The following is a 17021-nucleotide window of genomic DNA, read 5'->3' on the forward strand; positions in this document are numbered from 1 at the left end:
TCGTAAAACTGAAGGTCAGTTCTATGACACGAGGGCATGAGAGTGGAACTCTTTGGTGTGGCAGCGAGAGAAGCTGCAGTGGATGCAGCGGATGCAGCAGATGCAGCGCAAGCAGCTTTGAGCTTTTGACTGCTCCACACCGAAATCCCTCAGGGCCAAGGAGGCGTGAGACACTGGGGGACCTCAGCCCCGTAAAATTTGTGAAACGTGACTAGAAGAAAGCTTGTGCGTTGGTAGAGCCATCTGGCCATGATTTTGGAAGTGCAAGCATGCAGATAGCAACGGAGTCAAACTCGTCCGGCTGCGATAGGATACGATGAGGCTAGCATCGGACTGTCAACCGTCGAGGTTTGGGTGTGCTATCAGGTAGAGTCGGGTGCCGATTTAGCAACGTTAGGAAAAAAGCATCAAGACTTGGATACGGCGACTCTGCTGCTGCTTGACGACTCACCCTTCACTGCAGTCACTGTCACGGGCTACCTGATGTGAAACCTGCGGACGATAAGCCGCCCAGCTGTTACCCTTTTTTCCGCTTCGAGACAACGCAGTCGTGAGCACGGACGAGAAGCTGTCTCACCTCAAGCCTCTCGCTTTTCATGGCTCTTTCAGCTGCGAAAAATGTGGATGTGCTTACCAGCCAGCCAGAGTACCGGATCTGGAAGCGTGCAGTGTGCATCAGACACTCGATGTAGACAAATTCCCAAAGCCAGGAAAGCAACTGCAGCAACCACCAGAAATTCACTCGAGTGTGGGCGAACTACAGGAGGAGGAGAGCGGTTCTGCTAGCACACCTTATCCACGCTGACTTCAGGCGATACCACCCGGGATACCTGAGCGGTTGACGACAACTTGAGGCTGCACTCGTCTGTGCTTCTTCAAGCGCTGTTTAGCTTTACGGTCGTTTGCTGCGCTACAATCGTGAATAGTTGCCATTCTCCATCATCGGACCGTCGTTCACCGTCAAGCCAGCTGTGATATAGATCATTTCCGCCGAGCGAAAACTGGAGCGTCTCTCAGCTCTAGCCGCATTCTTGATTACAATTTCTAACTTGGGGTCCAATGCTTGCTTATGGGAGACTTTATCTGATGCTGTGAAGCCGTGCATAGGCTGTCGAGTCTCCAAACATCGACAACAACCGCAAGCGCCACAAAGCGCGTGACCTGTTCGAAGACGCCACCGACAAGGCAGCATTCCAGTCTCTGGATCGAGACGTGCTTTCCACCTGTGAAGGAGGCTGCTGAATGCATTTCTGCTAGTGCTAGTCGCGATACAACCGTAGCATCGCTATTTGTATAAATAAATCAAACCGGTACGACCTGGGTGCCTGGTCGGCTGGCAGCTGTGTAGCTGCGTAGCTGCGTAGCTGCGCAGCAGTTTAGCTTAAAGACATCGAGATGCATCCGACAGTTGCAGTGTGCTCGGATGAGCACGAGGCTGTTGTTCCTCTTTTTTGCTTGGCGAGACTTAGCTGCAGATGCGTGGAGCATGAATCGAGACCCTTCTACACGTTCTATGGCCGCACTGACGAGGTGTAAACTTGAAGTCCTCGGCTACGGATGACGCTCGTTGTACTCACAAACCAAGCCTCGAGGCTGCTCGACTCGAGCAGAGCAGGGAGACCTCCTCCATAGGCAGAATTTGTCGTCTCTGTGCATACAGCAAGCATGTGCTACTTCTCTGTGCAGATCAGTGTCGCAGGGACTCGTCTGGCGGGGAAAATTGCCGCTCTAGTGCTTGGTGCAACTGTGGTGCAACTGGATGGGCGGACAGACCGAGAAGCCAACGGGTGTGAAAGGAGCAGCTGGTCTTGCGCGCTCAACACAGTTTGGCTTTGGCTAGCCAATCGTAAGTATTGTTGACAGACGGGATTCTCGCACTCACGACGGCTAGAGTATGTCCAGATTCGAGGTGTTTCATGGGTCATCTCTGCTTTCTGGCAGGGGCGACGCTGTCTCCCTTTCTGCAACCGACGTGTGCAAAGCCGTGATTCAAAGATCTGGCGCCAATCACGAATCACGAATCACGAATCACGAATGCTTGTTCCGGCAAACGTCCCCGTCGGTTCACTTGACTACTTTGTACGGTCCGCCTAATGCCACCATCCCCTTCTTCCCACGGCCAGCCCAAGCGCCATTGCGACATGGCTCGGACTCGCGAATCTTTCCAGCTGCATTTGCACGCAAGCTCTGTTGATCGAGAAAAGTTTTGCACCTCGAATCGTTCGTGATTGTTACCGAGCTGACATTGAAATACGATACTCCGCCCCGTCATCTCGTGGTTTCCCAGACTGACTGGCTGAAAATTACATTTTGTGACTCACGACTGGTTTCTGTCGACTCCACGGTCAGAGTATGGGCAGATGATAGACCTCGAAAAGCGGAATTTGATATTCGTGATTCACGGCGTGCAAGTATAATGTGTTACCAAGGAGAAAGACGGATGTCAAGAAAACCAGAGGTGCTTAGCCGAACCACCTCGTCCGCTCGTGGGGGTGAGACATCAAGCGATTCTGCATGTCGTGATTCGCACTTGTTTTCTGAGATCTTAGACACATTTTTTCTGGCGCAACTTCGCAGGCTTCGTGTCCAATCCACGTCCCAACCCAATCCAGCCGTCTTGGCTATGTTGCTTAGCAACCTAGACCTGTCCTGGACTCGGGACTAGTTCGGACCAGAATCTGAGCTGTCGCATGATACGTGCAACATGAGGTGGGAAGAGCTCAGATCAAATTCGACGCGCGCCAGAATCCAGTTGTGAGATAGTGTACGTGTCAGTGAGAGTTGGGTAGTTTGCTCGGCACTTCGGATAACTCGAGTCGACAGATCCTAGTCACTTCTGCATCCAAGAACATTCACAGCTGAATGGATACCTCCAGCAATTCTCCGGCCATTGTAGCTGCCTGTGAACAACACGTCGCAGCTCGCCCTAGGCACACGTAGAGAGTTTGATGCCTGACTGTATGGTTGTGTCAAGTTGCGAGTGTGACGCCAGCTTCATAATCGTGAATCTGACAGATACCGCGTCGTGTCATGTCGTGTCGCGTCGGGTCGTGTAATCGTTCGCCCGTCGGAGATCTTCAGTACCTCAGTACTTTGCACCGAGGATGCGAGCCGTTGCAGTGTTGGGATATGCCCGAGACACGGTCTGGTCCGACTGCAGTCGAAGCGCCTGCTTCGTGACGCTGACATGTGGTTGGGCGAATCTCAGATCCAACGGGACAAACTCCGTCAGAGCACAATTCGTGATTCACGCTCGCGTGGGTTTGCAACTCCTCCCAGCTTCTGGGCATGCATGAACTGCGTGATCTGTGCTCACGTGTCCACGGTCCACATTCAAGATTCGTGATTCACAAGTCGTGAGTCATCCAATCACACTGTTAAACTCATATCTGGTCCGTTGTTCATTCACAATTCGTGATTCGTGATTCGTGATTCGTGATTTTTTCAGTCGCAATTTCCGTCTCTTTTCTGCCTTCCACTTTCTTTTTTGGGGATTCATTCATAAATTGTCCTGCCACAGAGTCGTGAGTATTTATCGCCTCCGTGTCCATCTATAAAGAATTATGGGGTTCTAGATCGGCGTCATCGGCGTCTCATCGGGCTGCATGGACCCTTACGAATGGGAATGCAACACGCACCACTTTGAAGCTTTGTCTGCTATCATCGAGGCATCTGGCCAATTCCACAGCACACCATCTAACGACGCAGACCGTCAAGATGGCAATCGCACCAACAGCAAATGGAGATCGAGACACGCTCAACACGGTGGCTGTTGTGCCTGTTGACATTGAGCAATCTACAACGACAAGTCGAGGCACTTCTGCTTCCTCCTCTATCTCGACAGTAGCTACGGCTCGCTCCTTGGCCGCGGCAGCATCAAATTTGATCACTGCCATCGCACAAGGTTCTAACAGCATCGACACGCTGAGAAGCATAGATCAAGATGCTCAATCAGACGCCGGTAGTGAACAAGGCTCGAGCTCATTCACCTACACTGCTCCTGCCAGATCTGCTACCGACATTGAACAGCAAGGCTGGTATACGTCGCTTCCCTACCACATCTCAAATCGATACTATGATGCAGACGTAGCGCTCAAAGCAACCAAGGAAGCACTTTGCATGTCCAACAGAATCGTCGAACCGAGCCAAGGCACTGTCCTTTCGCAGGCATACCCTGCCTATCTCGTAGTCGTTGATCGAAGCCGCAGCTTGGAATACCATCGTGTTCTGGCGGCAAGCTTGGAGTCTACGGTGGCATCGGGCTTCGATACGGATATCAGCATCGTCGCTGGTGTATCTCTCATCACTTCGTCTCACCCACAGCTTGTGACTGCGCTAGAGGATGGTCCTGCGAGCTATTCGTTGCATCGTCCACAGACATCACAGGCGAGCACAATGGCCCGATCGAGTGACCTTGTTGCGCTCTACGCGGATCATGGCTGGGAATTCATCCCGATCGACGAGCTCGAAGCGAACGACTCCGAAGGCGCGCAAAGCCTGGATGCCAATGACGCCGAAAGCGTCTACGACACGGATCGAGACGACGACAAGGACGGTATCGAGCGCATACGCGAGGCGCTCATGAATCACATGTGGAACGGCCTTATACGTAAGGATCAAACTGCATCTCTGTCAAACCGGAATGCTTCACTCGAAACGGGTCCAGCCCTCTTCGCCAGCAGTGATGCGCACCCGAGCTTCTCAGATAGCGCTGTCGGAAGGTTTAAAGGCGACGAGGAGGATACAGATCCAGCCGAGGCGATACAAGACAGTGCCGAAAGTGCTCTCGAGCCTTCCTCTTTGCGTCACCACTTGGCAACTATTGGCGACTCCTTCAGCGATAATACTGGCTTTCCTATGCTGGATTCGAACGCCCATGCCGATGCAAGCGATCTCGACGAGCAACTGGCCAAGCTGTTCCTCTCGGCGAATGACGGCGCCCGAGCGGCTGACCTTGCACAACTCGAAGCGTTTCTCGAGTCACAAGATCCGTCATGGCCAGCTTCAACACCCCCGCCCAAGTCGGCTGCTGACCCCGAAAGCGCCGATGCAAGATTTGACGACGACTTTGACGACTTTCTTCCATTCCAGTCCGCTCTAAGCGACGCTACTCAATCGACATCGCAAAACGCCAGCGCCGATGTCGACGACCTTCCAACAATGGACGACATCTCACAGATGCAGAACCACCTGTTTGGCGGACTTGCAGCAGCTCGAATCGAGGCGAATCCACCTGGAGCAGCAACTCGGTCGAACAGCACATATGGAGATCTCGCCTCACAACTCCAACAGTTGCAGATGCACGCACAGAGAGTGCGAAATATTACAGACGCTGATCAGAGGAGGAAAGAGGCAGCGCTCGTAGCTCTCGCTTTTAGCATGCAGTGGTCCAACACGGACGAGGATCAAGTTGGCAGTGATGCCGATGTCATCGCCTTCTAGGCCTTAGGCTTAGGCTCTGGGACCTGCTTTCACGTAAACACACGACGGCAACCAAGGCTTGGCGGATCTTGCAGCTTAGCTTATTTGCGAGGAATCAGGTTGACATTACAGCAGGTTTGGTTCGAGACAAGAGAGCAAATCTACTGAGCTTTCTTGAGACGCTCCTCGGCAGCCTTGAAATTAATGACGTCCCAGATGGCCTTGAAGTAGTCGGCCTTGACGTTCTGGTACTGGAGGTAGAAGGCATGTTCCCAAGCGTCGACACCGATCAGAGGCACATGCGAGAGCAGAGGGTCCTGGTTGGCGGTAGTGACAATGTCGAGCTTCTTGGTCTGCGGGTTGTAGCCGAGCCAACCCCAACCGGAACCCTGGATGGCAGCGATCTGAGCATTGAACTTGGACTTGAGCTGGTCCAAACCACCAAAGTCTCGGTCGATAGCGTCCTTGAGAGCGCCGCTGCTCAACTCACCACCGCCATTCTTCTGCGGGGCCAGATTCTCCCAAAAGAGAGTGTGGTTGATGTGACCACCGCCGTTAAAGTTGATCGCTTTCTGAAGAGCGATTGCCGACTTGACGTCCTTCTTGTGGATCGCTTCAGAGAGCTGCTCTTCCGCCTGGTTGAGACCGTTGACATAGGTCTGGTGGTGCTTGGTGTGGTGTAGCTCCATGATCTTGGATGAAATGGCGGGCTCGAGTGCACCGTAGTCGAAAGCCAGGTCGGGAAGCGTGTGCTTGGCTCGCACGGCCGCAGGGGCAGAGGCGACAAAACTGCGCGACGACGCCTTGACGGCTCCGGACGATCGAGTAAGGGCAGTGCGAAGCATTGTATCAACTTGATGGAACGTGTTTGTTATTCGAGTTGATGATGGGAAACAGACAAGTTCAGAGATGTATGCCAGAACCTACTAACAGTCACGAGTCGTAAGTTAACTGACAGCGCCGTGCGCGAGTCAGCATCCGAGCTTCCACACGTTTCCGCTCGGCTCCTAACGGGCATAGTCAAGAGTCGTGAGTCTGTGCACATCCATTCACGATTCGTGATTTCGTGATTCACGATTGACAAACAACCCACGACCTCCACTCTTTGCAATTCACGATTAAATGGAAAAAGTCCACCAACAAAGCACAAATTCACGATTACTCATACCCATACGATCGGTGTGGTTTGTGCGACTGCACAAAATGTGTTTTGACGCAACCGCAAATTCGTGATTCGTGATTAATTATCAAGTAGTTAGTCACGAGTAAGTCGTGAGGGTGAAATGAAAAGTTGCGTGCACCAAGATCGATCGGAGTGCTGCGCCGATAGAGTTGCATCGGTGAAAGTGACACTCACGACTCACTCACTTTCGCGACGCGTAAATTGTAATTTCAGCTGGAAAAATCGTCAAGCAAACCCAAAGAGCAACCAACACTCACGACTCGTGACTTACGACACAGTGCTGTTGTCGCTCGTGGCTGTAGTAGCCGATGCTGTTTCACGGTTCATCAGATCGCCGTGTTGGCCATCATAGGTAAAGGACCGGCTCGCAACTCAGCCATTCTCTCAACATCATCGTCATCTATACCTGGACTAGCTGCCAAGGGGATCTTTGACTCCTTTCCATACTTGGTCTCACGACCATGTCCTGCAAACCGCAATCGTAGGCTGCTCCCACTCCCGCCTTAGATCGCTCCGTCAGCGCACAACGGACATGCACGCATGCTCGAGCAGGCGCACATCACACAAACACAGGCTGGCCCTTCGAGACTGACACGAGAGGTAGTGCCCACCTCGGATGACGAAGATGTCTTCTTCGTCTCCCAGTCGTCCGACAAGATCGGATCTAGCCTGGACTCAGCGAGGAGCCTGAGGCAAAACTCTCGTAGCATCCCAAATGGTGGCGACGACGATGACGAGGACCACGAGCTTACCCTACCTGTCCGTCACGCTTCAGCCCTTCGATCGCAAAGCTACTCATCCGATCCATCTACAGAAGTCTCTGCGCCGTTAACTGCATTGACCACGGATCCAACCGCAAACACCCCGAGAGATAGAAGAGCCCCAGCAACATCCGCTCCTTCTGTATCGACAGCACCTCTACGGTCACGATCAGAATCGCCGCCTTTGCGCTCCATCTCGGTTGAAACGGGCTGTATATTAAGTCAGCCAACAGGTGACGGCCGTGATCGACCTGTAGAGCGAAACTCAACCGCAAAACAAGACGTCAGTGCACCTGATGAAGCAGTGGACATCACGATTCGCCGTCAAGGTAGGTCGCGGAGAGAATCCCAACAAAGCGATACTACGCTATCTCTTGCTGAGAGCCTAGTCGTATCCCGTCAAAGTACTCCACTTTCCAATCCGACGCTGCACTCCAATTCTGGACTGTTTCCCGGAGATGCTCCGCGCACCGATGCTCCAACAACCCTGCCGATACCCATCAATCTCGAAGACGATTATGTCTCGGGTCATGAAGCACAAAGTTACAAGACAGGAGAAGAGCGAGACGATCAAGCTTCTCATCGGCTACCTACCCTTTCACCAACTCCTGAAATTCCGTCTCTCTGCAATTCTGGTCGTGATGCTGCGCCACAACCGCCTCCGCCAATACCTCACCAAGCACTTGGCACTGCATCACATTTCAATGATAATCCCATTATCGAGGACGAACGCATAGCCAGAGCTGCTGCTGCCCAACCTCCCACGCCACCTCGACGGCAACTCCGAGCTCGCAATGCGGCCCAGCTCAATCCTTATACGCTAGAAGCTATACGCTACCAACGAGCTTTGATTCGCAACGACTGGCAAGACGCCGTTGTGAGCCAGAGGGAATGGCATCGCCAAGAGCGCAAAAGACTTACCGAAGAGGCTGCTCGCGCCCAACGCGAGGTCCAAGGAGCTCACGGCTTAGAGGAGTCACAGAGTCAGTGGCTAATTCCCAGTTCCGAACCTAATTCTCCAGCTGACCACGAGCAGCTTTCCGCGCTATCTTCGCCGCCTGTCTCAGTATTGCCACGAGTGGCGGCAGAGGTCTCGGCACTCGAGATTGACTCCATCAGCCCGCGTGGAAATGCTCGTCAGTCATCTCCTTCGCCATCGCAAAGCGACCGACTGCCCGAGCTGGCAGAGATGTTGGCGAAAAAATCAAAGAGCGCCTCAAGACAAACAGATCTCGATCCCTCAAGGCATACTACATACAAAGGCTCCCGGACGATGGCAGAAGAATACGAGCACAGCCAGTCGAGGCAAGAAAAGGGTCCTGATTTTCATAGAGCTGACGAGGACGATGTAATACCATTGCCGGCACCCGCTCGCCGGAAAGCGCCCCTGCGCGCCTTGTCACCATCGGACAGCGAAGCGGCAATGGGTGCAGGAGAGCGGGGCCCAACGAATTGCGACGCTTCCATCGTTGATTCCTCAGAAGACGAACGCCCCCAACCTGTCCCGGTCATTACAAAACCAAAGCGAAGAAGTCGATGGTCTGGCGATGGTTCGAGCAGTGACAGTACCGACTATGAACGTCGCTTCCGCCAATTGAAAAAGATGATGCCTGCAGGCATGGCGCGCAAGCACATTCGTGATCTCAGGGCAATGAGGCACGGCAAAGCCTATCATTCGGACGGGCACGTCTCCTCTTCGTCGTCTGGAAATGCAGCCGACAATGGATCAGCTCGTCGCCACACCGAGCGAGCCCAAGCTGAATCTGCTGAGACAATCGAAATATCTGACGACCAAGATTTGCAGCCAGGACAAACGAGAAAAAGGCTTCGTCGCCATGACAGTCTCGATGGCAGCAATGCCTTGCTTATTGAACCAGACTCTGATTTGTCTTCCTCTTCAGCGTCTTCAGTATCCTCACTGTCGCCTGGTCCAACGACTGCGCAGCTGCCCATTGACGAGAATATTTCGAACGGAAACAAAGAGGCGGAAGAGGTGGATGACTCACCTGCTCCGTGGTGGTCCGCAAACCCTTTAGACTCGTACGTTCCTTATCGTGAACGAGACGCTATTGATCGAATGCTTAGCCGCACTGGCGGTCGGAAACCAAGCAGTAAATCAACAGTCCACCGTCGAAAGAGCGTTTCGCAGCATCGACAGGCTCGGTTGGATGGCTTTGTTTCCGCTCATCGACTTCGAGAGCGTGCGACGGGCTCATCTCGATCGCATCTGCGCGAAATTGATCAGAACGAACGTCTTGATCAAGGTATCACAATCGATGTCAGCAACAAAGACGCCCAGCAGCTGCCAAAAAGAAAGAAGAAGCGCAGAAAAACGGACCCAAGAGTCGGCCGGGCGACCAATTACAGCACTGCAAGAGGTCCCACAGTGCTACGCAATCCGCCTTTGGTACGACCGCGCGTGCGGCCGCGACTCGATCTGGATCAGCACGACGTTCTCTTCGCTGCCAATCCGACCAGAGCTCGATTTGCACCACAAGGAATCAAAATAGACCATGTATCAGGCGACGAGGATGCATCTGACGACGATGGTGAATGGCAAGTGCTCAGCTGCGTTGTAAAGGACTCGACTCTGGTTCCTCTCCCCGATGCTCGTCTTGCTGTGCCGCGGACCCGCGCAACTGTAGGCGCACGTCAAGTCTCGTCCTTGTCAACGACGAACGAAGCCGTATCCTCGCCCATTCGAGGCCTTCGTACGTCTCCATCAGCCTCTTCGAACTCTGCCGGCCTGGCTAGGCTCCATGCAGTGAACGACCGGAGCCCGGGTACGCCAACGCGTCCTCGGCTGGGCAAATCCTTACAAACGGTCCAAGTCCGCGCCAGCACCAGTCACAATCCTAACCTGGCCAAAGCCGCCGTATCCGATGTCGGGGCAAACGACGTTTGGGATGACTTTGAAGGCATCAGCTTGGATTTTGGTATGCATCCTTTCACCGATGGGCAGAAGCTCAATGCGGAGGGCTCATCGCTACTTGCTCGTCTTCCAGATCTGCTCGCGTTGTCAGACCGACTGCTTCATCGGGAGCACATTCCTCGAATTTGGTTCGGAGACGTTCTGCGTCTTGAAGAAACGACGCTTGACATCGACATGGATCACGATACGCTGGCCAGCAGACTGCCCTTCTTTGTCGACAATCTCCGACTTCGGGTCGGCCGAAGCCTGGGAGAAGGTCAGGATGGATCGGGTGCCGATGCGAGGCGATATGCGAGGAATCTCATCGCAGACACTGGCGTATTTCTAGGTTGCTGGATGGTGCGACAGGCCCAAAGGGCCGAGAATGGACGCACCGACTTTGCATCCATTTTTCGCAGCTACCGCACGATTCTCGAAAGGCTGGAGCAGCTGCAAGCTTCTGCACTTTCTCTGCATGACTCGACACACTCCTCTAAGGCTTGCCGCGAGGATCGCAAACGGATCTGTCTGCAACTGGCGTGGATGCGCTTCGAGCTATGTTGGCGAGCCATGGCCATCTGTGACTCGGACATCAACAATGCTCTCGAACCAGATGCACCGACAGTGGAGAGCCTGCTGTCTTACGGCCGCACTCTCATGGCCTTGTTGCTGCACCATGGACTTCATCGATCAATTCGAAATGTACGAAAAGCAGCGATGACCGGCTGCTCCACCACCGACATTCATACCTCCTCGCTGAACATGGTTCTGGACGACGATGTAGCTCAATCGATCGATGACACTACGGCAATGTGGCTCGGCGTCATTCACGCTTTCAGCTCGCTCGAACACAGCCGTGGAATCGTAGACGGTCGTCTTTTCTGGACTCAATTCGAGGTAGCCTTCCAGCGTTGGGACGAGTCGATGCCAAAAAGAGCGCCTCTGTTGCGCTCCGAGAGTCTGTGGTATTGTCTGTTTGCACTTGGCAGCTTGTCACAAGTCTCAGCGAACGGGCAAACACAAGCTACGCCCTCACTTCGCGAATGCTGGCCCTTGGTGGCAAGAGCGCTATCTTACATTGTCTTTCGGTCAGACGAAAGCAAGGAGATGGCTATGGGCTGGCACATACTAGCTAAACGGGATGCTTACGTTCGGATCATACTGCAACGATGCTGTCTCCTGGTGTCGGAGTGGCGCTGGACCATGCAAGGCGCAGAGGTCACACTCGCGCGTCTCTTTGATATCTTTAACAGTCACAAGCTCGCCGACTTGCCGACCGAGACGGAGCACGATTTCGTGGCGTTCCTTCGTGATTTTGATGTCGAAAAACTGTCCATCGCCGATGTAGCTGATCGCGAAGCCACGCAGGATCCGAGCTTTCATCTGTTCGTAAGACTGCTTGCGCGTGCAGGTCAAGAGCTGCGCGAACATGCACTCGATCCAAAGGATGGCGACCGCCGCATCTCTCGTCTCTTTTCGAGGATGACTCCAGTACGAGTTATGCCGTTCACGCGCTCCGATGTACCGACAAGCTCGCAGAGATCCGTGCTGTTCAACCACTACACTGTCGTCATGCTCTTTTTGCACTTTGTGCCCACCTCTTCACCTCAACGTCTTCGACAAATTCAGAGCTTCTTGCCAGCTTTCAAGGATGCCGATTTTGTTAGTCAAGTCACTTGTATTCGAGCCATGATGTATGTGGCGGTGATCTTTCGGCATCACCGCCTGGATCTGTGTCCGGTGACCAAGTGGTTTGGCGAAACAATCAGCGCTCTGCGTCGCGAGTACGAGGAGATCGAGTCGACCATCAACCAGTACGAACGCCATCAATTGCAGCAGCAGTCCCTACGACAGCGAGGCGCTCAAGCGTCGTCTCGAGCTGATGCCATCCGTATGGCAGCAATCTTTGAACATGCACCAGCTCGGCAGGCTGCTCTAAGAAGGAAGGAAGAGGTTACCAGGCTTCTTGTTGTGGCGTTGCGATCTGTTCAACACGTCATCCGTCGCGAAGATTTGTGTGGGGACAATCATGGAGTACAGACGTCTGATCAGCGGCTGCCGGACCAGCTGCTTCTATCTCCGGCTTGGACGCAGCAGATGCTCGAAGCGCAGATCTCACTGGAACCGCGCGTTGGGCAGGAAGTGCTCAAATGCATTCAAACATTTTTGCTGGCACGTATGCGAGTCCTGCAACCTGCTCTGACAACTGAGGATCAAGCAAATACCAATCACGCCGACGCGAACGACGTAGAGTCAGCGACTTTGCAGCAAAAACAGCACATGCAGCAAGCACGCGACGAGGAGAGCCAGGACAGCTTTGCAGAGCTTTTCGAAGCCGACGACGATTTTGACTTTGAGGATCCTCTCCTTGCGCGTCTGTTGGATGGAGCTGATGGAAGCACGGCATGCGACGCGAGAGGGACGCGGCTTGAAACGCAAGCCAGTGAAGCTGTCTCTGCTGCTGCTGCCGCTGCTGCACTCGAGAAAAAAAGGTGGGATCGAGAGTTTGGCGAGCTGATCAAAAGCACTATCTCGCCTTCGCTCTTCCAGCTTTTGTCGAATATCTATCATCCGGATCGGAGAATGGAAGCTGCCGTCACGGGCTCGGTCGATATGAGCCTTGGAGTCACTCAGCGTCTCGACGAGCTACCGGAAGGCGGCAACGGTGCGAACGGGGGATCGCGTAGTCGAATGGATCGACTGCTCAAAACCGCGCAAGCACGGCAGTTTCTGGAACTGGTGGTTGATTGCTGGGCTGGGTGTGCTCAGGTGCTGGTGACAAACGGGCTCAGAGAGTGGAGCTCGTATCTTGGATTCGGAAACGAGTCATGGAAACGAATCGACGACGCTAGCGGGCGAAGAGACGTTGGGCTCAGGTTTTTGCAGAATGTTCTCACTCTCGACGCAGCAGCGGTGCAGCGGCGAGAGTACGAGGTGGAATTTTTGGCAGTGTGGATTCAGACGGCGGTGGCTCGCGTGTTGTCGGTACAAGATGTGTACACACGATCGTTGATGGAGGTGGCGAAGAAGGTGAAGCGTGTGCCGAATACGTTGCTGCCTTTGTTGGCGGTGGAGTGGAGGAGCATCATCAGCGGCTCGTCAGCCACTGGAGAAAGGCAAGATGCGCCAGTAGGCGAGGATGCACAGGCGGAACTGCACAGCCTAGACCTCGACTCATTCACACAGCACCGCCAGGCGCTGCTCAGAGCCATGTACACTGTCCTCGGCTCGACACTCGCCAACAAGACGACTAGCATAGGAACAGCCTACTCGATCCTCTCTGCCTTGCTCTCGGCGATCCGCGCTTATGTTGACGATACACACCTGGACAGCAGCAGCAGCAGCAGCGGCACGAGCTCCAGCTCGAGTCCGCTAGCGTACCTCTCGTTCTGCAGGTCAACGCTCGACGATCTACACGCAGCGCTCGCTGCGTCAGGCGTGATCAGCTTGCTGCACGCCGAGTATGCCGCGGCCATCGCGCGGCTCAGTGCCAAGCTGGACAACTCGCCCAACATCGAGAGTGAGGCGTGAGGCGTGAGCGTGCGTACGAATGCAAGTGTGTATCACGATTCACACTGTCGTGTGTGCGTGTGCGTGAGTCACGCACGTGGCCAGTTGTAGGAGGAGCTGACGTATAGGGAGAAGCTCATGTAGGATACTCGAGTCAGCTCATGTACATAAATACCGAGGAAACGCTCACACTTTGTAGTTAGTCGCTTGTCCAAAAATCACTCTGTGACTGTCGAAATGCATTCCAAACGATTCACGATTGTGATGCTCGAGCTACTCAGTGCCAACTCGCCTGTCTAAGGAAAGCGAGACTTTGACCATATAGCGCTTGCTAAAGATTCACCAATCACAACAGGTTATGAGCCCAATCAACGATCAGGACCTTGCCTTGTGCTGTATGAGGCTTGGACTACCCAAACGGCTGGTATCCTCCGAGGACCCCGTGTGCGCTGGACGCGGGTGCAAAGTTGTCTGCGGCATTCGTGATTGCGGACATGGTCTGATTCCAACCATGATTACGGCCCAAGTCCGATTCGTTCGTGATTGGTCGCCCAACATCGAAACGTGATCAGCTTGCTGCGCGCCGAGTATGCCGCGGCCATGGCGCGGCTCAGTGCCAAGCTGGATAACTCGCCCAACATCGAGAGTGAGGCGTGAGCGTGCGTACGAATGCAAGTGTGTATCACGATTCACAGTCACGAGTGTCGTGTGCGTGTGCGTGTGCGCTGGACGCGGGTGCAAAGTTGTCTGCGGCATTCGTGATTGCGGACCACGGGCGTGACCGATGGTCTGCTGGTCTGATTCTGATTCCAACCATGATGACAGCCCAAGTCCGACTCGTGATTCGTGATTCGTGATTCGTGTTTGGTTGTCCAGACCTCGTTTTGGTACAGCGGCCAAGTGTCAAGTATGCATGATTTCTGGTACAGGCGTCGTAGCGCCGCAAGGTGGCACGCGTCGGTAAGGCGGTTGTCACACGCAGGTGGTGCGTAGCCCAAGACAGCACTGTCCTTGTTGCGGATGGGCTGGACTGCACTCTGCTCGGTCGACGTAATCGCCAGTGATCTATCTAGGCGTTGGCTCGCCCAGCTGCAGTCGAATACATTCGTGATTTGCTACACATGTGCGTTGTGGTCTGGGGATCAGTCGAGCGTCGGCGCTGCACTGGCACTGCAGACGAACCTCGACGTGACCACAACGCTCACGAGGTGTGCTGGCGTCCAGAAGCGAGCTGCGCCGCATCATTGCAGCGTCGATCCGTCCAGCCGCTCCTACCGTTGCGCAACCCGCTGTCGTACGCACTGCGGCCTTCACACGATCGTGGCATCCATTTCCCTGTCCCGCTGGTCGCTTGCAGTGCTCTGATAAGTGAAAGACGTCGTCGGCGTCGGCGACGAGCGCAGCTACGTACGCGCCGTTTGTGGCAACTGATGCATCAAGTGGAGCAGCTCATTTACGCGGCCGCGCGCATCGCTGGCGACGAGCTTGTCGATCTGCGTATGCACGTTTGCGATGAGCGCGACAAGTGTGGTAACCAAAGGCGCAAATGTGGGAGCGGGCGGAGTGTTGAGGTGGATAAGCAAGAGTTTTGCAGCTGTTACACACCGGTGTTTGAGCAGAGTGCATACAGAGTGCAGCTGCGAGAGACGTTGTAGGGTGGATTCGAGGCGCACGCGCGCGCAGGGCGAGCAGAGGTACGCGTGCACGCTGGCTGCGCTTGGTCGAGCTGCTAAATTGGCGATTGATGAGACGCTGGCAGTTGGTTGCGCACCACCAAGCTCACAGTACAGCCTAGTGAGATCATGGATCACTGTGCGTGATAGACTTTGTCGCTCGTCCGCAGACGCTGCACAGTTACGGAGCGACGAGCTACGATCACGCATAAGACGATGCATCCATCGTCGTACACCGTCAAAGCTGCGCCACCACAGCGCCGAGTGGAACTGCAATGCGTTCTTGTACCACATTCGGTCCATCAGCTCTAGTTCAGATTCCAGCGCAGCTACCACACTGCCCAAATCGCGCAGTTGTGCTCTGTACGTCTTGACGAGCACAGCTACGTCGATTTGCGCGCCAGTGGTGCTACAAGGCTGGTCTGTGTCTGCTGACATACGTCTCGATGGCGTCGTTGGTGTCGGTGATCTTGACACGCTACGTGATGTTTCGTCGGTCGGCCCTGGCGATCCCGTCGCGCTTGGCATGTGTGATCGTGTAGACTTTGCGGCTGCCATACCCACGTCGCGTTCGTCTTGACTCGTGCACTTGCTCTCGTTCTCGCATTTGCCCAAGTGCTTATCTCTCTGGTCCACAGTCCCAGCGTTACGCTTCCCACCACCGACCGAATCCAATCGATTTGCTCGCATACCCGTCTTGGCATCCTTATGTTTCGTCTTGAACACAGACGCACCTCCGTTTGCACTCCAGCCGTCGTTGCGCTCGGATCCCGCCATCAATAGCTCCAACGCAGACACCTCTGCCGGCCTATTTCGCACCCGTTTCGCATCTCTTTCGGCCTCGCGCTCCTTCTCGCTCATCTTGTGCTTGCCTTTCCGCTCCATGCTCGTGAGCGAAGACAGGATGTCGTGCAGCTGCGTCCGCGTCGTGTCCTTCACCTCTCCCGCACTTGCGGCTGCTCCGAGCGAGTCCGAATCCGAGCCATGTTTGCGTTTGTTACCACCTGGTTTGCGTGCGCTCACTGCCCTGATCCCAGCGTATACGTCTTTCGCCATCCCGACCCTCTGTCTGCTATCCTGTGTGCTCGATCCTAGCTCGTAGCGTAGAGCCGTGAGCGTGTGGAGTGGTCAAGGATACCCGTCCAGCCGACCCACCACGAACGGTAAAAAATCACAAATCGTGAATCGTGACAAATTTAAAATCCACGATCTGCTTCTCACACAGTGTGTAGTCACGAGCCGGCTAACCACCCACCTCACGACTCGGAATTCCGATTCCGATACAACTTGATCAACACTCACACTCACACTCACACTCACCCTCACCCTCACCCTTACCCTCACCCTCACCCTCACCCTCACCCTCGTGACTCACGACTCACGACTCGTGCCTGGACGCTGGACGGCTCACCAGTGTGTGTCTCGCTGCTCACTCTGTGACTGTGACTCTCACGCGCGCTTGTGTACCGTGTGCAGAAGATGCTGCATCACACTCGTGACTGGCGCGCAACTTGTAGCTGAGATCACGAATCCAACCGTTGACTGGCATTCTGCGTCAAGAA

General features: G+C 54.4%; 4 protein-coding genes across 4 annotated transcripts; 2 read left to right on the forward strand and 2 right to left on the reverse strand.

Annotated features, from left to right (window-relative positions):
- Window positions 1-3717: 3717 nt before the first annotated feature.
- On the forward strand, window positions 3718-5442 carry UMAG_02452 (uncharacterized protein; the record flags this gene model as incomplete). Its single annotated transcript, XM_011390434.1, has 1 exon — window positions 3718-5442. One exon carries the CDS (start codon window positions 3718-3720, stop codon window positions 5440-5442), a length of 1725 nt encoding a protein of 574 aa, XP_011388736.1.
- Window positions 5443-5582: 140 nt separating this feature from the next.
- On the reverse strand, window positions 5583-6266 carry UMAG_02453 (putative superoxide dismutase SOD2; the record flags this gene model as incomplete). Its single annotated transcript, XM_011390435.1, has 1 exon — window positions 5583-6266. The coding sequence occupies one exon, from the start codon at window positions 6264-6266 to the stop codon at window positions 5583-5585; it is 684 nt and encodes a 227-aa protein (XP_011388737.1).
- Window positions 6267-7144: 878 nt separating this feature from the next.
- On the forward strand, window positions 7145-13807 carry UMAG_02454 (uncharacterized protein; the record flags this gene model as incomplete). Its single annotated transcript, XM_011390436.1, has 1 exon — window positions 7145-13807. One exon carries the CDS (start codon window positions 7145-7147, stop codon window positions 13805-13807), a length of 6663 nt encoding a protein of 2220 aa, XP_011388738.1.
- A 1382-nt stretch (window positions 13808-15189) lies between these two features.
- Window positions 15190-16515, reverse strand: UMAG_12191 (uncharacterized protein; the record flags this gene model as incomplete). The annotated part of the gene is made up of 1 exon (XM_011390618.1): window positions 15190-16515. One exon carries the CDS (start codon window positions 16513-16515, stop codon window positions 15190-15192), a length of 1326 nt encoding a protein of 441 aa, XP_011388920.1.
- Between the last annotated feature and the right edge of the window lie 506 nt (window positions 16516-17021).

The sequence above is a fragment of the Mycosarcoma maydis genome, chromosome 5 (assembly GCF_000328475.2).
Source record: "Mycosarcoma maydis chromosome 5, whole genome shotgun sequence".
NCBI lineage: Eukaryota > Fungi > Basidiomycota > Ustilaginomycetes > Ustilaginales > Mycosarcoma > Mycosarcoma maydis.